At 37.0% G+C, this 18090-nt stretch overlaps 2 protein-coding genes across 2 annotated transcripts; both read right to left on the bottom strand.

Annotated features, from left to right (window-relative positions):
- Positions 1 to 12240: 12240 nt before the first annotated feature.
- Positions 12241 to 12773, bottom strand: LOC139187866 (uncharacterized). The gene is made up of 2 exons (XM_070804475.1): positions 12624 to 12773; positions 12241 to 12480 (listed from the first exon to the last, which is right to left on the bottom strand). Exons 1-2 carry the CDS (start codon positions 12771 to 12773, stop codon positions 12241 to 12243), a joined length of 390 nt encoding a protein of 129 aa, XP_070660576.1.
- Positions 12774 to 15788: 3015 nt separating this feature from the next.
- Positions 15789 to 16625, bottom strand: LOC139187865 (uncharacterized). Its single transcript, XM_070804474.1, has 2 exons — positions 16385 to 16625; positions 15789 to 16276 (listed from the first exon to the last, which is right to left on the bottom strand). The coding sequence occupies exons 1-2, from the start codon at positions 16623 to 16625 to the stop codon at positions 15789 to 15791; spliced, it is 729 nt and encodes a 242-aa protein (XP_070660575.1).
- Between the last annotated feature and the right edge of the window lie 1465 nt (positions 16626 to 18090).

Here is an 18090-nt window from a genome sequence, read left to right as displayed (position 1 = left end):
TCCTCAAATCCTCAAAGAAGCAAAGGAGCACTAAAAGGAGGAAAATCACAAGGAAGATCCAAGGAGCAAGGAGGTGACTTGAAGGCCCTCCACTTGGGTGAATCCCTTGTGTAATCAAGGATGAGCTTCAAGGGTAAAGAAACTCTAAATCCTTTATTCTCTTTAATGTTGTTAAAGAGTTTGTTGGTTCACCATATACTAGGCTTTGAAAGTCATGGGTTTTACGAATTATTTTTGAATGCATGCCTACTTTAATGTGTTAATAGTTTGCATATGTATTCAAATATTCTCACATGTTCTTAGCTAGGACAAAATTTTTCCTTCACTGGTGGCATATCTTGGGTTTGATTCCTGATGCTGGTGAATCGCACAATGGTGGCTCAGGTTTCAACTTCTGTGAGTCTTTCCTGGCCCCTAAAAATGTGAATTGTCATGGTTAAGCCACCAGATGATCTCTTTTTTAAAGAAAAAAATATTGAATTGTGGTAGGCTTGTTAAAAAAGAAAAACAAAAGGCTACAAGTTTCACTAGACACATTAATGTGAACTGTTGTGGCTAAGCCACCAGATGATCTCTTTTTTAAAGAAAAAAAATGCTGAATTGTGGTAGGCTTGTCAAAAAAGAAAAACAAAAGGCTACGAGTTCCACTAGACACATTACGTGGTACCAAAATACATACTAAGAATAAAAGCAAAAATTCTCTCCTTTCATGAGAGAGCTTCTCTCCTTCTGTGAGAGGTTCTTTCCCTTTTTTTTTGGAGAAATTTAGAGTTCACACACCCTTTCAATGCAAATTTTATCTGAACGTATTTCGTTTACAATGCATAACTGAATATCCGAACGTATTCCGTTTAATTTTTTTTTTTTTTCCACAAAAAAAAAAACAAAAGGCCCCGTGGACCCGACCTAACTGGCCTGTTTTCACTAGGCCGGGTAAGGTCCGGTTCCCATATTAAAAAATGTTATCCCCGCCCTGGTCCAGCCCGTCTCATTTAAATCCAAGTCCTGTTTGATCCCTTCAAAATTGGGTTCGACCCGACCCATACCCAGCCCTAATTTCACTATCAATTCAAAGGCACCAAATTTAATTTTACCAAAAAAGCACCAAATTTAAAAAGCCAGAATAAAATAAAACTGTATTGTGGTCAATATATCACGATAATTCATTAGTTTTATAAGCTCGTGAAATAAAGATGGTTTTTATAATTAGGGGGAAAATGCTCATTGCCTCGAGGAGTAGTATGTGGCTTGAAATTGCTTTAAACCAAATCAGTGATAGAGTGGGCCAAGTTACGTGTGGGTTTTTTTATTTATTTTATTTATATTTTATTTATTATTATTATTATAAACAAACAATATTATTTCCTTTAAAGGAGTTAGATGGTGGGTTAAGTTTCACACTGAACTAGTAATAATGTGATTCAAATTCGTCTTTAGCAAGAATAATATTAAGTGACAAATTATTGGTGACGTTAGAGAGATCATTTTTTAAAAATATATTATATAATATGATAGTTGACGATTTAATATTTTCTCTATATTATTAAAAATAAAATTTAATTATCAACTTTCAACAACCACATCATATGATTTATAAAATATGATCTAAAAAGATGACACCTCATTACATTCTCCTTAAAAAAATACTATAGTGATAAGCCTTTGCTAGAAAGTGGGTTTCACAATCTTAGTGGACCTCTTTCTTTTTCTAGGTTTCAAAATGGACCTCACATTTCAAAAAACAATTGACAAGACAAAGTACAACACCACATAACGTTTCATACTAATAAAATGATGATATATGAATGCAAATTTACACATATTTTCATTTTATTGGTACGAAACATTACTACAGTAGTGTTCCTAAATCATATAAATCTATCTATTAATTTGTTTGAACGTAATTTGAACGTAAGCTCTATGCGGTCCTACTTTGGAAGAAAGGTATCAATTATAATCGGGAATTGTGGATCGATGGGGATGGCTATTTCTATTTGGCTGGGTAATCCCATTTGGGCTTTTATTTGAATAATTAATGAATAATGGCTTTTTTGGGTTTTCCAAATAAATTTGTGTGAGAAATTTTCCACCCCTATCTTTGGTTTAAAGGTCGGGGGCAATTTGTCTCACTCTCTTCTATTTTTCCTGTCTCGTTACACCTATATACTTAAACCATCTCCTCTGGTTGTGGTTCTCTTTCGTTTTAGTGAGAAGAGTTTTCATAGTTGTGGTCATTGGTCGCTTTATCGATGAGAGTTTTTGTAGTGTCTATGATTTTCATCTCAAACTCATATTTCTAAATGGATGACTTGTTAAGAGTTGAGATGGAGGTTTTTGTGTTTCATGCGGTTTGTGTGCATAGAAAAGGATTATGAGGAGATTGCTCATAACATTACTTCTTTTAGTTATGATTGCAAGGTGATCATAGAGCAGTGTAGTATTTTTTCGCACGATTCCTTTGGTGTAGTTCTACGTCTTTTAATGTTTACTCTTCATAAGAGTTATCTTTCATGTTAGTTAGATGTGGGTTCTATGTGCATAGGAAATTGTGTTCTATTGTATTCTTAATGAGTTTGTAACTATAAAGCTTTTGTGTTTCTTTTGGGGTGTGTAACATCTTTAATTGGCTACATTTGGCATGTTTGCCTTATGTGTGTTTTTGATGGTTCTTAATTTATTTTCATTTTACATAAAAAAAGTGTCATAGATTTTTCTTTTTTCAAAGATTACTTTTAGTAATGGTATGAGGGTACTTGTGCAAAAAAAAAAAATTAGTACATCAATATTTTTACACTAAGGGGAGGGGAAGTTCGGCTAAATCACACAATAGGCAACCTAATTTGGTATTGAATTCACTATCTACAAGATTCGAACCTAAGATATTTCACTTTTAAGTGAAAAAAAATACTACCAAATCGTAGTACTGAGAGCCTATGCAAAAATTTATTTCGAACAATGTATTTGTGCAAAATTCCAACTTAATCAAATTCAACATCTCACTCCAACTATTGAATAGTCTTTCTAATTTGAGATTTTTCTTTCTTCCAACGGCCATCAAATTAAGATTTTGGCTTCATCCTTGTAAAACAAAAAGCGTGCTCATGACTGAAAGGGAGAAATACGAAAATACACTTGTTTCTATGAGAGAGAGGAATATACAACTTAATATTTTACTGTTAGAAAAAAGCGAAAAATTATTATAAAAATTATAGGCTCCACTTAACTAATTGTGAAATGTATTGACCGAAAAAAAATTCAATTGTCATATATAAACTGAAAATTTTAATTTTATTAAATTTATTAGAAAATAATGTAGGAGGATGAAGATTTCAGGGGCTTCTCAGAAATTAGGGGCCCATGCTGAGGATTTGGATCTCATTCGGATCTTCTTTGTGAGAATTTTATGGATCCTCACACCCCATCCGTTCATTGAAAATCATGTGCCTAGAAATCATTGTGAATTTTTTATTTAAATTTAAACACAAACAGTACCTAATAATTTTTTATCACACGATTTACGATAAACAGATAGTGACACACCCCAACCTAGATCGAGGCATGTTGGCTGTCACGTGGGAGTGACGTAACCGTGTGCACAGTGCGGAAGCAATAAAGATATAAGGGAAAAGCGAAGGAATAAAAATCAAACTACTAGCAGAATTATCTAAGATAGAGTGCTAGTGCGAGATTAAATGTGAAATACACAACCAGAGCATAAATATTCTAGATGCAGTCAAGCAGGACAAGTACTAATTATACACACCCACGGGAATCCTACATTTATGATGTTTTGTTAGAACCCCCGTCGAAATCCTCATGATCCACCAAAGCACTTCTACCTAAAACTTGGAGGGGCACAAAACAAAAAGTGTGAGTAGGCAAAAACAAAGCTTTTCAAACCACTTCATTTCTCAAAAGTTCTAACCCCTCGCCGTAAAACTTGTATAATTTTCCCAGAAAAATATAATATATGCTATATCAGAATTCATGCTCAAGATGAAAATCCATAGAAATATATCATGTCAAAGTATCTCAATGAAATGCCATAAGTAATCCAGTTAAAATGCATCAATGCTAGATATCATATCAGCCGAATCTACCTATGTGACCTACACAGCTGAGTCTATAGCTCATAACCAATCTCAATCATATCAAACCAAATCTTGCACACGAGTCGGAACCATCTAAAGTGGTTTATACGACAAGACTAGGTGTAAAATAAATATGCTCTAGTGCTACGATAACGTGAAGACTATGCGAATAATCGCAGGTCATCTACAAGTCGGAACCACATAAAGTGGTATGTACGACAAGCATGTGCACCAAACTTGGATCCAATGTGAGCATATGGTGCGGGAGGTGAACATCACGTGAAGGACTGTGCCCTAACTCTGGGCGGGAGCACCAACACCAGGGTGCAGGTTTATGAGCTCTTAATACATCACATTAAGCATTGCATAACTGAAACAATTTCATACCTTTAATTTATAAACTTACCTAGTACTTACCTGTGCATCCGCAACACCAATCGTAAATATATGCAACTACTAATGCATAATAAAATAGACAAATACTTTGCATGGCATTTCAAAACATAATTTCATTCAAATTCATTTTCTGGGAAAAATCAAGTATATAAGTATATACGAAAAACCAAAAGCCCACTCACTGATATGTCGAAGGGTCATAGCCCCCGAGCCTCTATTGATGGCGCTCGTCCTCAGGATAGGTCTCACCTATATACGAAATAACTAAATAAACGTTATTTAAGGCACATACACAAAACTAGGAAATAACTTCTTATACATTGCTCAAATGGGGTATTTGAATATACCACCATGATCTACTCAACCTCAGGAACATCCCCAAATTTTTAGAAAAACTTTTCATGACCCTACGCGCCCTTACGAGCCGACCAAGGCATGACCAGACACACGGCCCACACGCAAGCACATGCCTGGCACAAGGGACGGAATAGTCAATGTCGTTAGGGAATATTCCGTTAAAAACTAGAATATGCCGTTAATTATACCTAACGGCGTTAGAATATTCCGTTAAGTTTGACGGAATAATCTCCTTCTTCCTTGGTTCGCCGGAGTCCGGTGCCGGTCACCACTACACTTGTCGGTTTCTCAAAAAATTTAAAATCTTCATATCTCCTTCGATTCTAAACCAAAATTCACGAATTTTGTACAATGAAGCTTAAGATGAGAAGAACATATGCATACCACTTTGGGGACCTAAAACCAACAGAAAGTTGCTTGAAAAACCTTCGATATTCCAGCCAAACCTGCAACTCACTAAACCTGGGCTTCCCGACGTCCAATTCACTTCAAAATTACTCCCCGAGCTTCGTGAAGATGTTTTAAGGCTCCCTAGCAACTTAAAATCTCCTAAAAACTTTAAAATCATGAGTGCATGAACAGTAACCCAAAACTGGGTTCTCGAGTTCTCGGGAAAATGAGGTCATCACTTTTTAAAAACGGTATAGATGTGTTCCTGAGCTCACAAGGCACACGAAGATGACTTCAAAAACCTTAATCCGTGAAGAAATTACTTGGTTTAAGGTTTGTCCGTACATATTGTACGAAAAATGGAAAGAAACCGAGAGGGAGGAAAAAGAGAAGGTTAACGGGATTGGGTATGGGTGTGTGTGTGTGGTCCAGTTTGCAGCCAACCAAAAACAAAAGTAATTAAAACCTAAATCCTAAATAGTTCCAAAAGTCTAGGAAAATAGGAATTGGACCACAATCAAAACATATCACACAACACATCTCAACATCTAAGGGTATTTTAGACAATTCACACCATTCAAAAATTTTATTTCGGAACGGGCTGTCACAAATAGGATGTGAGAATCCTCACAAAAAGAATCTGGAGATGAGGATCACTAAAAGAATCTAGAAAGTATCCTCATCCTTATGCTGAGACACTTTTTGCACGCCTCCAATACAACCACTGTTACGAGAGATTTTTCAATATGATCGGTACATGGGATGGTAGACCATGTGTTATTATACAAATGGTGGGATATGTGTACTAAAAAGTTAATAACTTAAAAAATAAAATTTCCCACCACTTTTATTTAAACACTTGGTATACTACTTGTGTTCTCGTCACAATTAAAAATTTCTGCACTGTTACAATGTATCACATTTCTATTAGAAATAGCTAAGCCTCCCAGTACAAGTGGGTCCTATTATCTCTCTAACAAAGTGTTGTACAATAATGTGGTTTCTTTTAACATTTTTAATAAAGAACTTTAACGAAAAGCTCCCAGTAATATTTACTTTAATGAAAAACCACATTTTTACACTAAAAAGTCAACCATAGTACTATTCCCTTTTATTTTTTCATTTTCGTTAAAACGCAAAGTTTTTAAGCCATTTTCATTAGTTTTTTTTTTTTTATATGGAAAAAGAGGGAAAGAATGTCATGCTTAATAACGTGACATGTTCACTTGCAAGTGAGAGGCGAATTCAACTTCAAATTAGATTATTTATTGTATAGCTTAGAGCAACTCCACCCTTGTGGATTGCTCGGGGGATAGGTGAGAGAAAAGGGCCCGAGGCCCTATGGATTTGCTCTAGCATGAAGGAGCCTGAGCGAGGTGGAGGCCAGAGCTCCGGGCCTGTGAATAGTTGACAGCCCGCGAGCCCAAGCTTCGGGCCTTTTTTAAATTTTTTTTCTGTCAAGCGCGTGCACCCCACTCAAGCATGGGGGCATGTCACCCGACAACTTTTCAAAAAAAAAAAAACAGAAACCTTTTCAGACTTCAATGTTACCGTTGGGAAGCCACGTTGCTTCCCACGGTCCGTTCGATCTCAATGGTTATTTAACTTGGACAGTTCGATCTCAACGGTAAAAAAAATAAAAAAAAATCTTACTTAATATCAATTGTTCGATCTAAGATCAACTGTCGATATTAATATGCTTTATAAATAAATAAATAAAACGAAAAAATAGTTTTAAAATTAAGAAAAGTTACCATTGTGACACGTGGCACAATCTAGAGTGTTGGAATTCAATTTTTTTTTTTTAAATCCAACAGCAGAGATTAATTATTTGAATAAAAAAATTTTAAAAATTGTAAAACAAATCCGAAAAAATATCTGAATTTAAAAAAAAAATGTTTCTACTTTTCTATAAATACCTTCTCATTATTGTGACAGCCCGTCCCTAATTTTAAGAGTTTTTAAAGTTTTAATAAAGGATTTTACAAAAATGCCCTTTGAGGCACGCGCATTATTCGAGGTTAATCGTTGTGTCATGCCATCTAAGATTTGTTTTCTTGACATATCCTTGTAGTACTCGTCGCTACGGACGCGTGGGCGCATACGGTTCGCTATTTGGAGTTATAACGAAAAAGATTTTAAAGTTTGAAGTTTGGACATTTTATGAATTTTATTATTAAAATTTGGATGGCCTAGATTAAAAGAAATTTGAAATGGATGGCTTGGATATAAGGGAAAGGAAATAAAAATAAAAGATGAAGAAAGTTTTGTGGGTGTGTGTGCGTGAGAGGAAGGCACCGGGGAAGAAGAAGAGAAAAATAGAGATTGGGCAAAGCTGCCCAATCGAAGAAGAAGAAGGAGAGGCCGAATGGGGAGAGGAAAGAGGAACCTGCTTGGCCAACCAGAAGAAGGAAAGGAGGGAAATGAGGAAGAAGGAAAACAGATGATTGGTCGGGTCTATTGGACCCGCGCGGCGACCCGCTCCCGCAAGGCCATTTTCCGACGGTTTTCCGTCCAAATTTCTGGTCTTCTTCAACCTCCCATCAACCCCAAACACCTGCAAGATATCCTAGCATCCTAATTGACCCAAAAATCAATGAATTTCGTGGTGATTTCGCGAAGAACACCCACACAGGTGCCGCGACTTTCTTGTTCAAATTCACCCAATCCTGAAGCAATTTCTTTCAATTGCCACCACCCATACACTTCTCTTGAGGCCTAGAAAAAATCCCAAGCATTGGTTGGGACGACGGAGTTGAATTGAAGATGAATTGGAACTCACCCATTTCTAGGGTTTCGTACTGATTTTGGTGAAATTGAAGTGTTTCCAAGACAAATTGGCTTGGCCTCAGGTATAAAGTTTACTCTACTATTTGAGATCTTCATTTCTGTATTTTTTGAGAATTTTTTGAAATAGTTGGATTTTCCGGTGAGCCAGGGCGGCCAACCGCCACCCGCGGCGGCCCGTGTGGCAGCGCGTGGCCAATGGCCCACCAATGTCATTCTTAGCATTTTTTTAAGGTTCTAGGTTCAATTTTGATAATTGATGGACGTAAATTGAGTAATTGAACCTAAGTTCGTTACGATTCGTGGTTAGGCCAAAATGTGAATCGACGATCCAACCGTTGGATCGTCACCAAACTTTGATACGTTGTAATACGTAATATTTGAGGATTATAGGAACTTACGGATCGAGAATCCAATTTATGGATCTTTCGGAATTGGAGTTGTAAGTTCATAAAATATAATGTTAACCGTCACTTGGTTTTGGAAATTTACGGAGATCCGACCGTTGGATGGTAATGAAATTTTAGGATGTTGTCCTAGAGGTATATTGTGGACCTTTGGAAGTTATGGATTTGAAATCTGAGTTGCAGATCTTCTGGATCAAACTACGTAGTGACGTGTTTTATATAAGTTATATATTCTATCGATATGAATTCTGAGGTTGGATTTGATTATTGTTCTAGGTGTCGATCGTCATGACGCCTTGATGTGTTGTGCTAGGGAGTTGTTGGGTGAACTCCAGGTGAGTGGGCAGTATTTCTGTTTATACCTATATACTATTGATATTTTTCCTAGAAATTGAGTTTAAATGAAAGTACGTTTTAAAATGCCATGCATGCATATTATGAGATATATGAATTGATAATTGATGCATATATATATATGTGAATTGGTGCTGTGGATGCACAAGTGAGTATCATGTGAGTTCTATGTTATCCATGTGAATCATCGATGATGTGAATTGTGTTGAGAGCTCATAACCTGCACCTCTGGTGTTAGTGCTTATATTATTCACCGCACTGCACGCTCACCTTGGATCCAAGTAGGTGCATGTCGTACAGACCATGAGAGGGTTCCGACATGCTAGTCGTACAGACCACTAGAAGTGGTTCCGACTGGTAGGTGACCTTAGATTTTGTGCACAGACGATTGATGAGAGAAGCACTAGAGCGTATTATTACACCATTCTTGTCGTACAAATTACTTCAAGTAGTTCCGACTTATGTGCAGAGTAGCGCCGTACAGGTCACCGTGGTGACTCTGGTTGGATTGGATATTGAGCTATAAAATTAACCGTACAGGACCAACTGCAGGGTCTCCAGTTGATTCCTTATTTCACCTGTTATATTGATGCATCCATATTCTGTTTTTGACATTATAGCATGGCATACTTTCTGGTTTTGATAAAGATTGATGATTTGAGATATTTGAAGGTATATGCTATTATGATATTTTCTGGGAAAGTATACAGGTTTTACAGCGAGGGGTTAGAAATGTTTTAAATGAAATGTTTTCGAAAAACTTTGTTTTACTGACCCACTCAACTTTGTTTTGCGCTCCTCCAGGTTCTAGATAGCAGAGCTTTGGTGGCCACAAGGAATCCAACGGTGTTCTGACAAAATTCACAAAAGTAGGACTCACCCTCGAGTGTTTCATCTTAGTAATTGTATTTTTAAAGCTTCCGAACTGTGTAAATGGTTACGTCACTCTCATGTGACGGCCAGCATGCCCTCCTTCGGGACGGGGTGTGTCAATTATCATCTAACTTACACCACAATTTCATATGTTCTCAACTACTTTCAATCACATTCCTATCTTTCTCTCAAAGTTTCAATCCAATTTTTTTCAACAAAATGACTACTGATGCAGGTACGAATTGGACATCTCTTGAAGATGTTGCATTGTGTACTAGCGGGGTTGAAGTTACTTATAGTTCACGTACGGATAATGAGATGCAGTTGCGAGAAATGTGGAGTCTTATTCATACCAATTATCTTGAGAAAATGGGTGGGAGTAGAACCAAAGAATTGATGTCTAGTCGTTGGAAATTACTTAGCCAATCGTTTACTATTTGGAGAGACGCCTTGGCACAAGCTAGTAGTAATCTTCGAAGTGGGGAAAATTATAATCTTCGAAGTGGGGAAAATTACACGGAGCAGGTAACAATATATTATTTATTTGTTTGTACTATACCCAAATTTACATTGTAATTATTTGTTTGTATTATTTATTTGGTACCTACTTTAATTATAATTATTTGTTTGTATTATTTATTTGTTACCAATAATTTGTTAACTACTTTAATTATAATTATTTGTTTGTATTATTTATTTGTTATCTACTTTGATTATAATTATTTCTTCTCCTCCATTGTGTAGCTAATTCAAGCACAAGCTTGGTATGGTGCCAAAACCAAAACAAAAAATAAATCATTCAACCGGTGGGAATGTTGGAATATTGTCAAAGATTGTCCTAAATTTAGCGTTGTGCCTGTTGGTCCAGAAGTTGTCATAAACAGCACCCCGCTATGCTCTACACCTGATAATGGCTCGCATGAAGATGATGCAGAAGAAGTGCCCGAAACGCCCATCCCTGAACAAGCGTCGGGTTCGACCTGTTATCCAATTAGGCCTCAAGGTAAGAAGGCTTCAAAAAGAAAATGAAGTGCTTCCAAGCATGATTATGCAAAGTACATGGAAGAACTTACTCGCCATAATGAATTGACTTTGGCGCGGGAAATGGCAAAATTTGAGGCTGATAAGGCTAGAGAGGAGGCAAAAGCTACAGCTGTTGAGAGAGAATTTCAAGCTAATCAAAGAGAAAGAGAGCTACTTAGGCAAGAAAGGGAATTGGTTAGAGAAGAAAGAATGGCTCAACGAGATCGTGAGATTATGAACACACCTTTAGAAGGGAAGTCTCCAAATTCTAAATATTTTTGAAAGTCAAAGAAAGATGATGTGGTGCGTAGGAGGCGTGCAAGAGAAGCGAAAGCAAGAGGAGATGGTCCTAGCACGACAAGAGAAGATCATCCTAGCACCACAAATTGGTTAAGTGATGATGATTAGAGTACTTTTTGTAATCGGAGCCCATAGTTTTCCAATCACCATGGGTTGTAATTTATTATTTATTGAATTGAGTATTTTATGTTGTTTTGAATTTATTGAATTTAGTACTTTATTTAAAGTGAGAATAAATTTATGTAATATGGTAATATACTTATACTATAAGAGAATCTTTATTCAAATGACATAAACACACCAAATAAAATTACATAAACACACCAAATAATAAAAACCTCACACCAAATAATAAAAACCTCACTAAATGAACTAAAATAAAACACACCAAATAAAATTACATAAAACACACCAAATAATAAAAACCTCACTAAATGAACTAAAATAAAACACACCAAATAAAATTACATAAACATACCAAATAATAAAAAACACACTAAATGAACTTAATTATCTTCAGCTTGTTTCAATGCTCACTGGTGCTCTATCAAGTCATTTTGCCGGGCATTGTGCATGTCTGACCTTTGAAATGCAGTATATCGTTGAATGACCCTTTCATTGTAACGTCCATCCCTTTCTAATGGCTCATGTTGCACGGCCTCATCGGTGGCGTCATGAGTACAATATATACGTGTTCTTGAATTGTTCATCGTGTCTGGCTCATATTCATCAATGACTTCATAATCGTACTCATCTTCCACAATCATGTTGTGAAGAATGATGCACGTCATCATAATGGATTGAAGCGACTCTACATCAAACAATCTGGTAGCACCCTTGACGATCGCTCAGCGAGCTTGGAGGATACTGAAACAACGCTCCACATCCTTCCTGCACCCCTCTTGACATCTTGCAAAGTATTTTTCCTTTGCACTTCGCGGACATGGCACTGTTTTGACAAATGTTGACCACCTTGGATAATTGCCGTCAGCTAGGTAGTATGGCCTGTCATACATACGTCTGTTGACCTCATACGTGACTTTTGGTGCATTTCCTTGCAGGACATCATTGAACACTGGGGATTGGGCAAGGACGTTGAGGTCATTTTAAGGTCCCAGAACCCTGAAAAAGGCGTGCCAAATCCATGTATCAAAAGATGCCACCGCCTCCAAAATTATACTTTTTGCTCATTTTCTGTCTCCATAAGCGCCTTGTCATGCACTTGGACAGTTTTTCCAAGTCCATGTGATCCCAGGAAAACCTCACATCTCGGCCTTCTTCAGAAGTCTTTCCAAGTCCATGTGAGTAGGTTTCTGGAGGTACTCTGCAGTGTAGATAGATTCGATTGCTCCGCAAAACCTCATCAAGGACTCAAGAATGGTTGATTTCCCCATCCTCGCTATCTCATCCACTTGGTCTACAGCTGCTCCATACGCAAGCATCCGCAATGCACCAGTAATGTTTTGCTCGGGAAGGAGACCCATAGCACCACAAGCATCCTTCTTTTGCACAAAGTAAGAATCATGGTTGCAAACAGAAATCATGATTTTGTTGAACAAATGTCGTTCCATTCTAAAACGACGTCTGAAGTACTCATTAGGAAATGCACTATTATAGACAAAATAATCGTCCAACAGCTCATCACCTCGTTGTTGCCTGCTTCTATCAAGGTTTCCAAAACTGGTGGGCCTGCATATCTGAGCCACAGCTTGGACGACTCAACAAGAATGTGAGTCTCTGGCCATTCTTGCTTCGTCATCTCTTCTTCTCCGCTTCTCATCCTCTTCCTTCTCATTTTGGGCTATATGGAGATTGAACATTCCTTCAGATTGGTTAAACAATTTTCCTCTTCTTGATCAATTTCCCACATCATGCTTGAAGAAGATGACATTGTAAGTAGAAACTGTGAATAATGAAACAAATTTTGATTTGGTGAAGAAGGAAGCAAAAACTATGAATAATGATAGAGACATTGAGAAAATTGGTGTGAGATTTAAAAGGATGGATGATGGATTATATGGAGGATTCTGAAATGATTAGGTTGTAGATAGTGTCACGTGGCATGCCGTCATTCGTTAAAAATCTGATCGAAATCTATTCTAAAAGATTCTGAAAAGATAACGACACGTGGCACAATGACATTGGATAAAAATCTTATCGAAATCCATCACCAATAATTATATTTTCGAATAATGACACATAGTGCAACAAGAACAATTTAAAATCTAATCGAAATCTATCCTAAAAGATTCTGAAAAGATAACGACACGTGGCACGATGACATTGGATAAAAATCTTATCGAAATCTATGAACAATAATAGTCGTTTTGGGTAAATGACATGTGGCGCAATGAGAACGATTTAAAATATCTTATCCGAAATTACAAAAAAATTATTTAGTATTATTTTGTAAAAAAAATAATTAATAAATATTTTATTGCCTATTGTCAGGGCTATTCAAGTGCAAGGGTGGAGATGCAAAAGGCAGTTACACCCCCCGAGTTTGTGACGTGGCTCCCTCTCTGCCGTTAGATTTCCAACGGCTAGTTTTCTAGACCATTGGATTTCCAACGGTAAAAAAATTTTAAATTTTACTTTTAAAATAGACTGTCGGATCAAAGATCAACGGTCGACGTTTTTTTCACAAAAAGTATAAAAAAAAAAAAAAAAAAGGGCCCAACGGTCAGAAATATGACCGTTGGCCACGTGGCAACTCCCTAGCTCTTGGATTTGAATATTTTTCAAATCCAACGGTCCAGATTAATTAACTATATTAAAATTCATTAAAAATTATTAAAAAATACAGAAAAATTATTAAAAAATACAGAAAATTTTGAAAAATGTTAATTTTTTTTCCTATAAATACCTAACCCTCATCTTCTACCTTTACACCACATTCCAATATTTTCTACACTTTCTATACTATCTACATTTCAATATTTTCTACACTTTAAGAGAAAAAAATGTCTTCGTGGAAGCTCATTGAAGATGTTACGTTGTGTGAATGTTGGGTTCACACTACTCATGATCCGATTACGGGTAATGAGATGGATAAGCGAGAAATGTGGAGTAAAATTACGAAAGCGTTTTGTGATGTACATGGAGAAAACGCCAGAACTAGTCAAGGTCTTCAAGGTCGTTGGAAAAAACTCAACGCATCCTTTACTTGTTGGAAAAACTCCATCTCTCATGCTTCCGGTAACCTCCGTAGTGGGACAAGTTTAGCGGATCAGGTGACAATATTTTTATTTATTTATATGCATTCCACTCACATTAATATTTTGATTTATTTAATTTCGTATGTAATTTTTATGTTATTTCTTATGTAATTTTTATTTAATTTCTTATGTCATTTTTATTTAATTTCTTATGTCATTTTTATGTAATTTATATGCATTCCACCCGTATTAATATTTTGAATTTATTTATTTGTGTTACACCCGCATTTTTTAACACTATGTTATCCCACATTTTTATAGACACTACAAGCTCAAGCATTCTACAATTCAAAGAACGGGAACAAATCATTCACTAGATGGGAATGTTGGCAAATTGTCAAAGATTGCCCTAAATACAAAATTGTCGCAACTGGTCCAGAAGTTGTCATGCACGGTATGGGTCTACATAGTTCTCCAGAACCAGACATGGCCGAACAAGAAGCCGACACATTTCAAGACACGGAAGGGATGCCTGAACAAGTGCCCGAGACCCAACCGACTCGTCAGTCCCTCAGGCCCGTAGGTAAAAAGGCGTCAAAGAAAAAAGGTAGTTCTTCCAAGAATGACTACACTAAATATATGGAGGAACTTACTCGCCAAGGTGAACTGAACATGGCACGAGAAAAGGTTAGAGATGAGGAAAAAGTTGTTGCTATGGCAGCAATATTAGCAGCTACTGAGGCCCGTGATGCGGCGGCTGAGAGACAAAGAGAAGTAGTTAATCGAGAGAACGAGCTGGTTAGAGAAGCACTTCATCGAGAAAATGAATTGCTTCGAGAAGAAAGGATGGCTCAAGCAGATCGTGACACTATGAGCAAGTCTCTAGTAGGACTGTCTCCGAATTCTAAATATTTTTGGACATCGGAAAAAAGAGATGTCATGCGAAGAAGGCGTGCAAGAGATGCGGAAACAAGTCAAGGGGGTTCTAGCAACTTTTGTGACAACCAAGATCCTCGCTTCACATATCCTAACTCGAGAGACTTTGTATAATTTTTATGTATTTTTTATGTTTTTTCTTTCTTTTTTCTTTTGAACTTTATTTAATTTCTTATGTTTTTTTCTTTTTTTAGGTTTGAACTTTATTTAATTTCTTATGTAATTTTTATGTTATTTCTTATTTATTTTTAAAACTTTATTTCTTTTATACTTTATTTAAACACATGAAATAAGATTACATAAACTCACCAAATAAATTTAAAAACAAAACACACTACATAGAATTACATAAACTCACCAAATAAATAGAATTACATAAACTCACCAAATAAACTTAAAAACAAAACACACTACATAGAATTACATAAACTCACCAAATAAACTTAAAAACAAAACACACTACATAGAATTACATAAACTCACCAAATACATAGAATTACATAAACTCACTAAATAAACTTAAAAACAAAACACACTACATAGAATTACATAAACTTTAAAAAAATACAATTTATTCTTCAACCACAAGCCTCATTCTAATTATCTTCGCCTTCATGCAATCCCCACTGGTGCTCAATCAAGTCATTCTGGCGGGTTACGTGCCAGTATGGCTCTTGCACATTAGTGTAACGTTGAACGATCAATTCATTGTAACGTCAATCGCGTTCCAACGGCTCGTGTTGCACTGGATCTTCGGTCCCATCATGAGCATAATAGATACGTGTTCTTGAGTTGTTCATCGGATCCGGCTCATATTCATCGACGCCATCATAATCATACTCATCTTCAACAATCATGTTGTGGAGAATAATACACGTCATCATGATGGATCGAAGAGCCTCGACATCAAACATTCTAGCTGCAGCCCTGATAATCGCCCAACGAGCTTGCAGGATACCAAAACAACGCTCGACATCCTTCCTACACCCTTCTTGACATTTTGCAAAGTGTTTTTCCTTTTCAGTCTGTGGATGTGGCACTGTTTTGACAAATGTTGACCACCTTGGGTAAATGCCATCTGCAAGGTAGTATGATCCCTCGTATTGGGTACCATTAATGGTATATGTGCATCTCGGCGAGTTTCCTTGCAGCAGTTCGTCGAACACTGGGGATTGGGCAAGGACATTTAAGTCATTCTGAGCTCCTGGAACACCAAAAAAAGCATGCCAAATCCATGTATCAAATGAAGCCACCGCTTCCAAAATGATGCTTTTGGCTCATTTTCTGTTGCCATATGCTCCTTGCCACGCACTTGGACAGTTTTTCCAAGTCCAGTGCATGCAGTCCATGCTTCCAATCATGCCAGGGAAGCCTCGCATCTCACCCTTCCTCAGAAGCCTTCGCATGTCCCTTGGCGTGGGTGTCCGGAGGTACTCATTGGTGTAGAGGGCTTCAATTGCAGAGCAAAAACGCATCAAGGACTCCAAAACAGTTGTTTTTCCCATCCTCGCGATCTCATCCACTTGATCTGCAGATGCTCCATATGCAAGCATTCGCAAGGATGCCGTAATTTTTTGCTCGGGAATGAGACCTAGAACATGAAAAGCATCCTCTTTTTGCACAAAGTATGAATCATGGTTGCAAATATCACTCATGATTTTGTTGAACAAATTTCGTTGCATTCTAAAACGCCGTCTAAAAATATGATCAGGAAATATGCTATTGGGAATAAAATAATCTTCCAATAGATTTTTACCTCGTTTTTCCCTTTTTCTATCGAGGTTTGCAACACGTCTTGGTTTGGCTATCTGACCCACGGCTTCCATGACACGGCGGGAATGTGAGGCCTTCTGCCTTCTATGGTGATCATCCTCATCCTCCTCCATGAAGAAAGCCTCATCTCCACCTCCACTTCCACCTTCCTCGAGATTGGCCAATTCTGCCTGTTGTGCCAACAACCTTTGTTGTTGCTCCTGCAACTGTTTATACACCCTTCTTGAAGAAGACATTGTAATAAGAACTTAAGATTTGAAAACGATGAACAAGGATTCTGAGCTAAAAAGAAGGATTGAGCTTGGTGTGAGGATGGATGTAGGGATATAGGGTTTATATGGACAAAAAAAAGAAAGGATGAGGTTCTGGACAATGCCACGTGGCACTACGTGATTGGTTGAAAATCTTATCGAAATCTTGGCTAAATTATTGTAAACTGGAAGTGACACGTGGCATGTCGGGATTGGTCGAAAATATTATCGGAAATCTATCCACAAAATAGTACGTTCAGATAATGACACGTGGCATGACGTGATTGGTTGAAAATCTTATCGAAATCTTGGCTAAATTATTGTAAAAAGGAAGTGACACGTGGCGTGTCGGGATTGATTGAAAATCTTAGAGGAAATCTATTCACAAAATAGTACGTTCAGATAATGACATGTGGCGTGACGAGATTGGTTAAAAATCCTATCCGAAATTAAAACTATTTTATTTTTTTATTCTTTTAGACAAAATTTAAAAATATCTTAAATGGGCTGGGTGCCAGCGCATTTTGTAGGGATGGAGATCGTTTGTGCCAACGCATTTTTTCACTAGGTGCCAGCGCATTTTTTTAGGGGTGGAGATGCCTTGGCCTATTACTGTTCATTGGAGTCTGTTACTGTTCATTTGAGTGGATAAATGCACTGGGTGCTGGTGCAAAGTCCTTAGGGGTGAAATTGCTCTAACATTATTATTGTTCTTTTAAGTAGTCTTCCTGGGCATGTGATGTGAGATGAGTCATTAATTATTCAACTAATTAATGAATTAATAAGATTAATTTAAAAAAAAGAAAAAGAAATAAAAGTTTGAAAAGGTCATTGATAGCACTGTTGTAAAAGAAGACCCACTTGGCTGCTGTCACTGACAGCTGACCACTAAAGAAAAAGAAACCAATTTGAATATATCCCCGATATTATGATAAATTGGGATCTTGTCTTGTGATCCAACTGGCTTGACTAGCGTTGCTGGTTTTCTGAATAA

Source organism: Malus domestica, chromosome 09, assembly GCF_042453785.1.
Source record: "Malus domestica chromosome 09, GDT2T_hap1".
NCBI classification, from domain to species: domain Eukaryota; kingdom Viridiplantae; phylum Streptophyta; class Magnoliopsida; order Rosales; family Rosaceae; genus Malus; species Malus domestica.
Note: the sequence above shows the minus strand (reverse complement) of the source record. Positions and strands in the feature narration are given on the sequence as shown.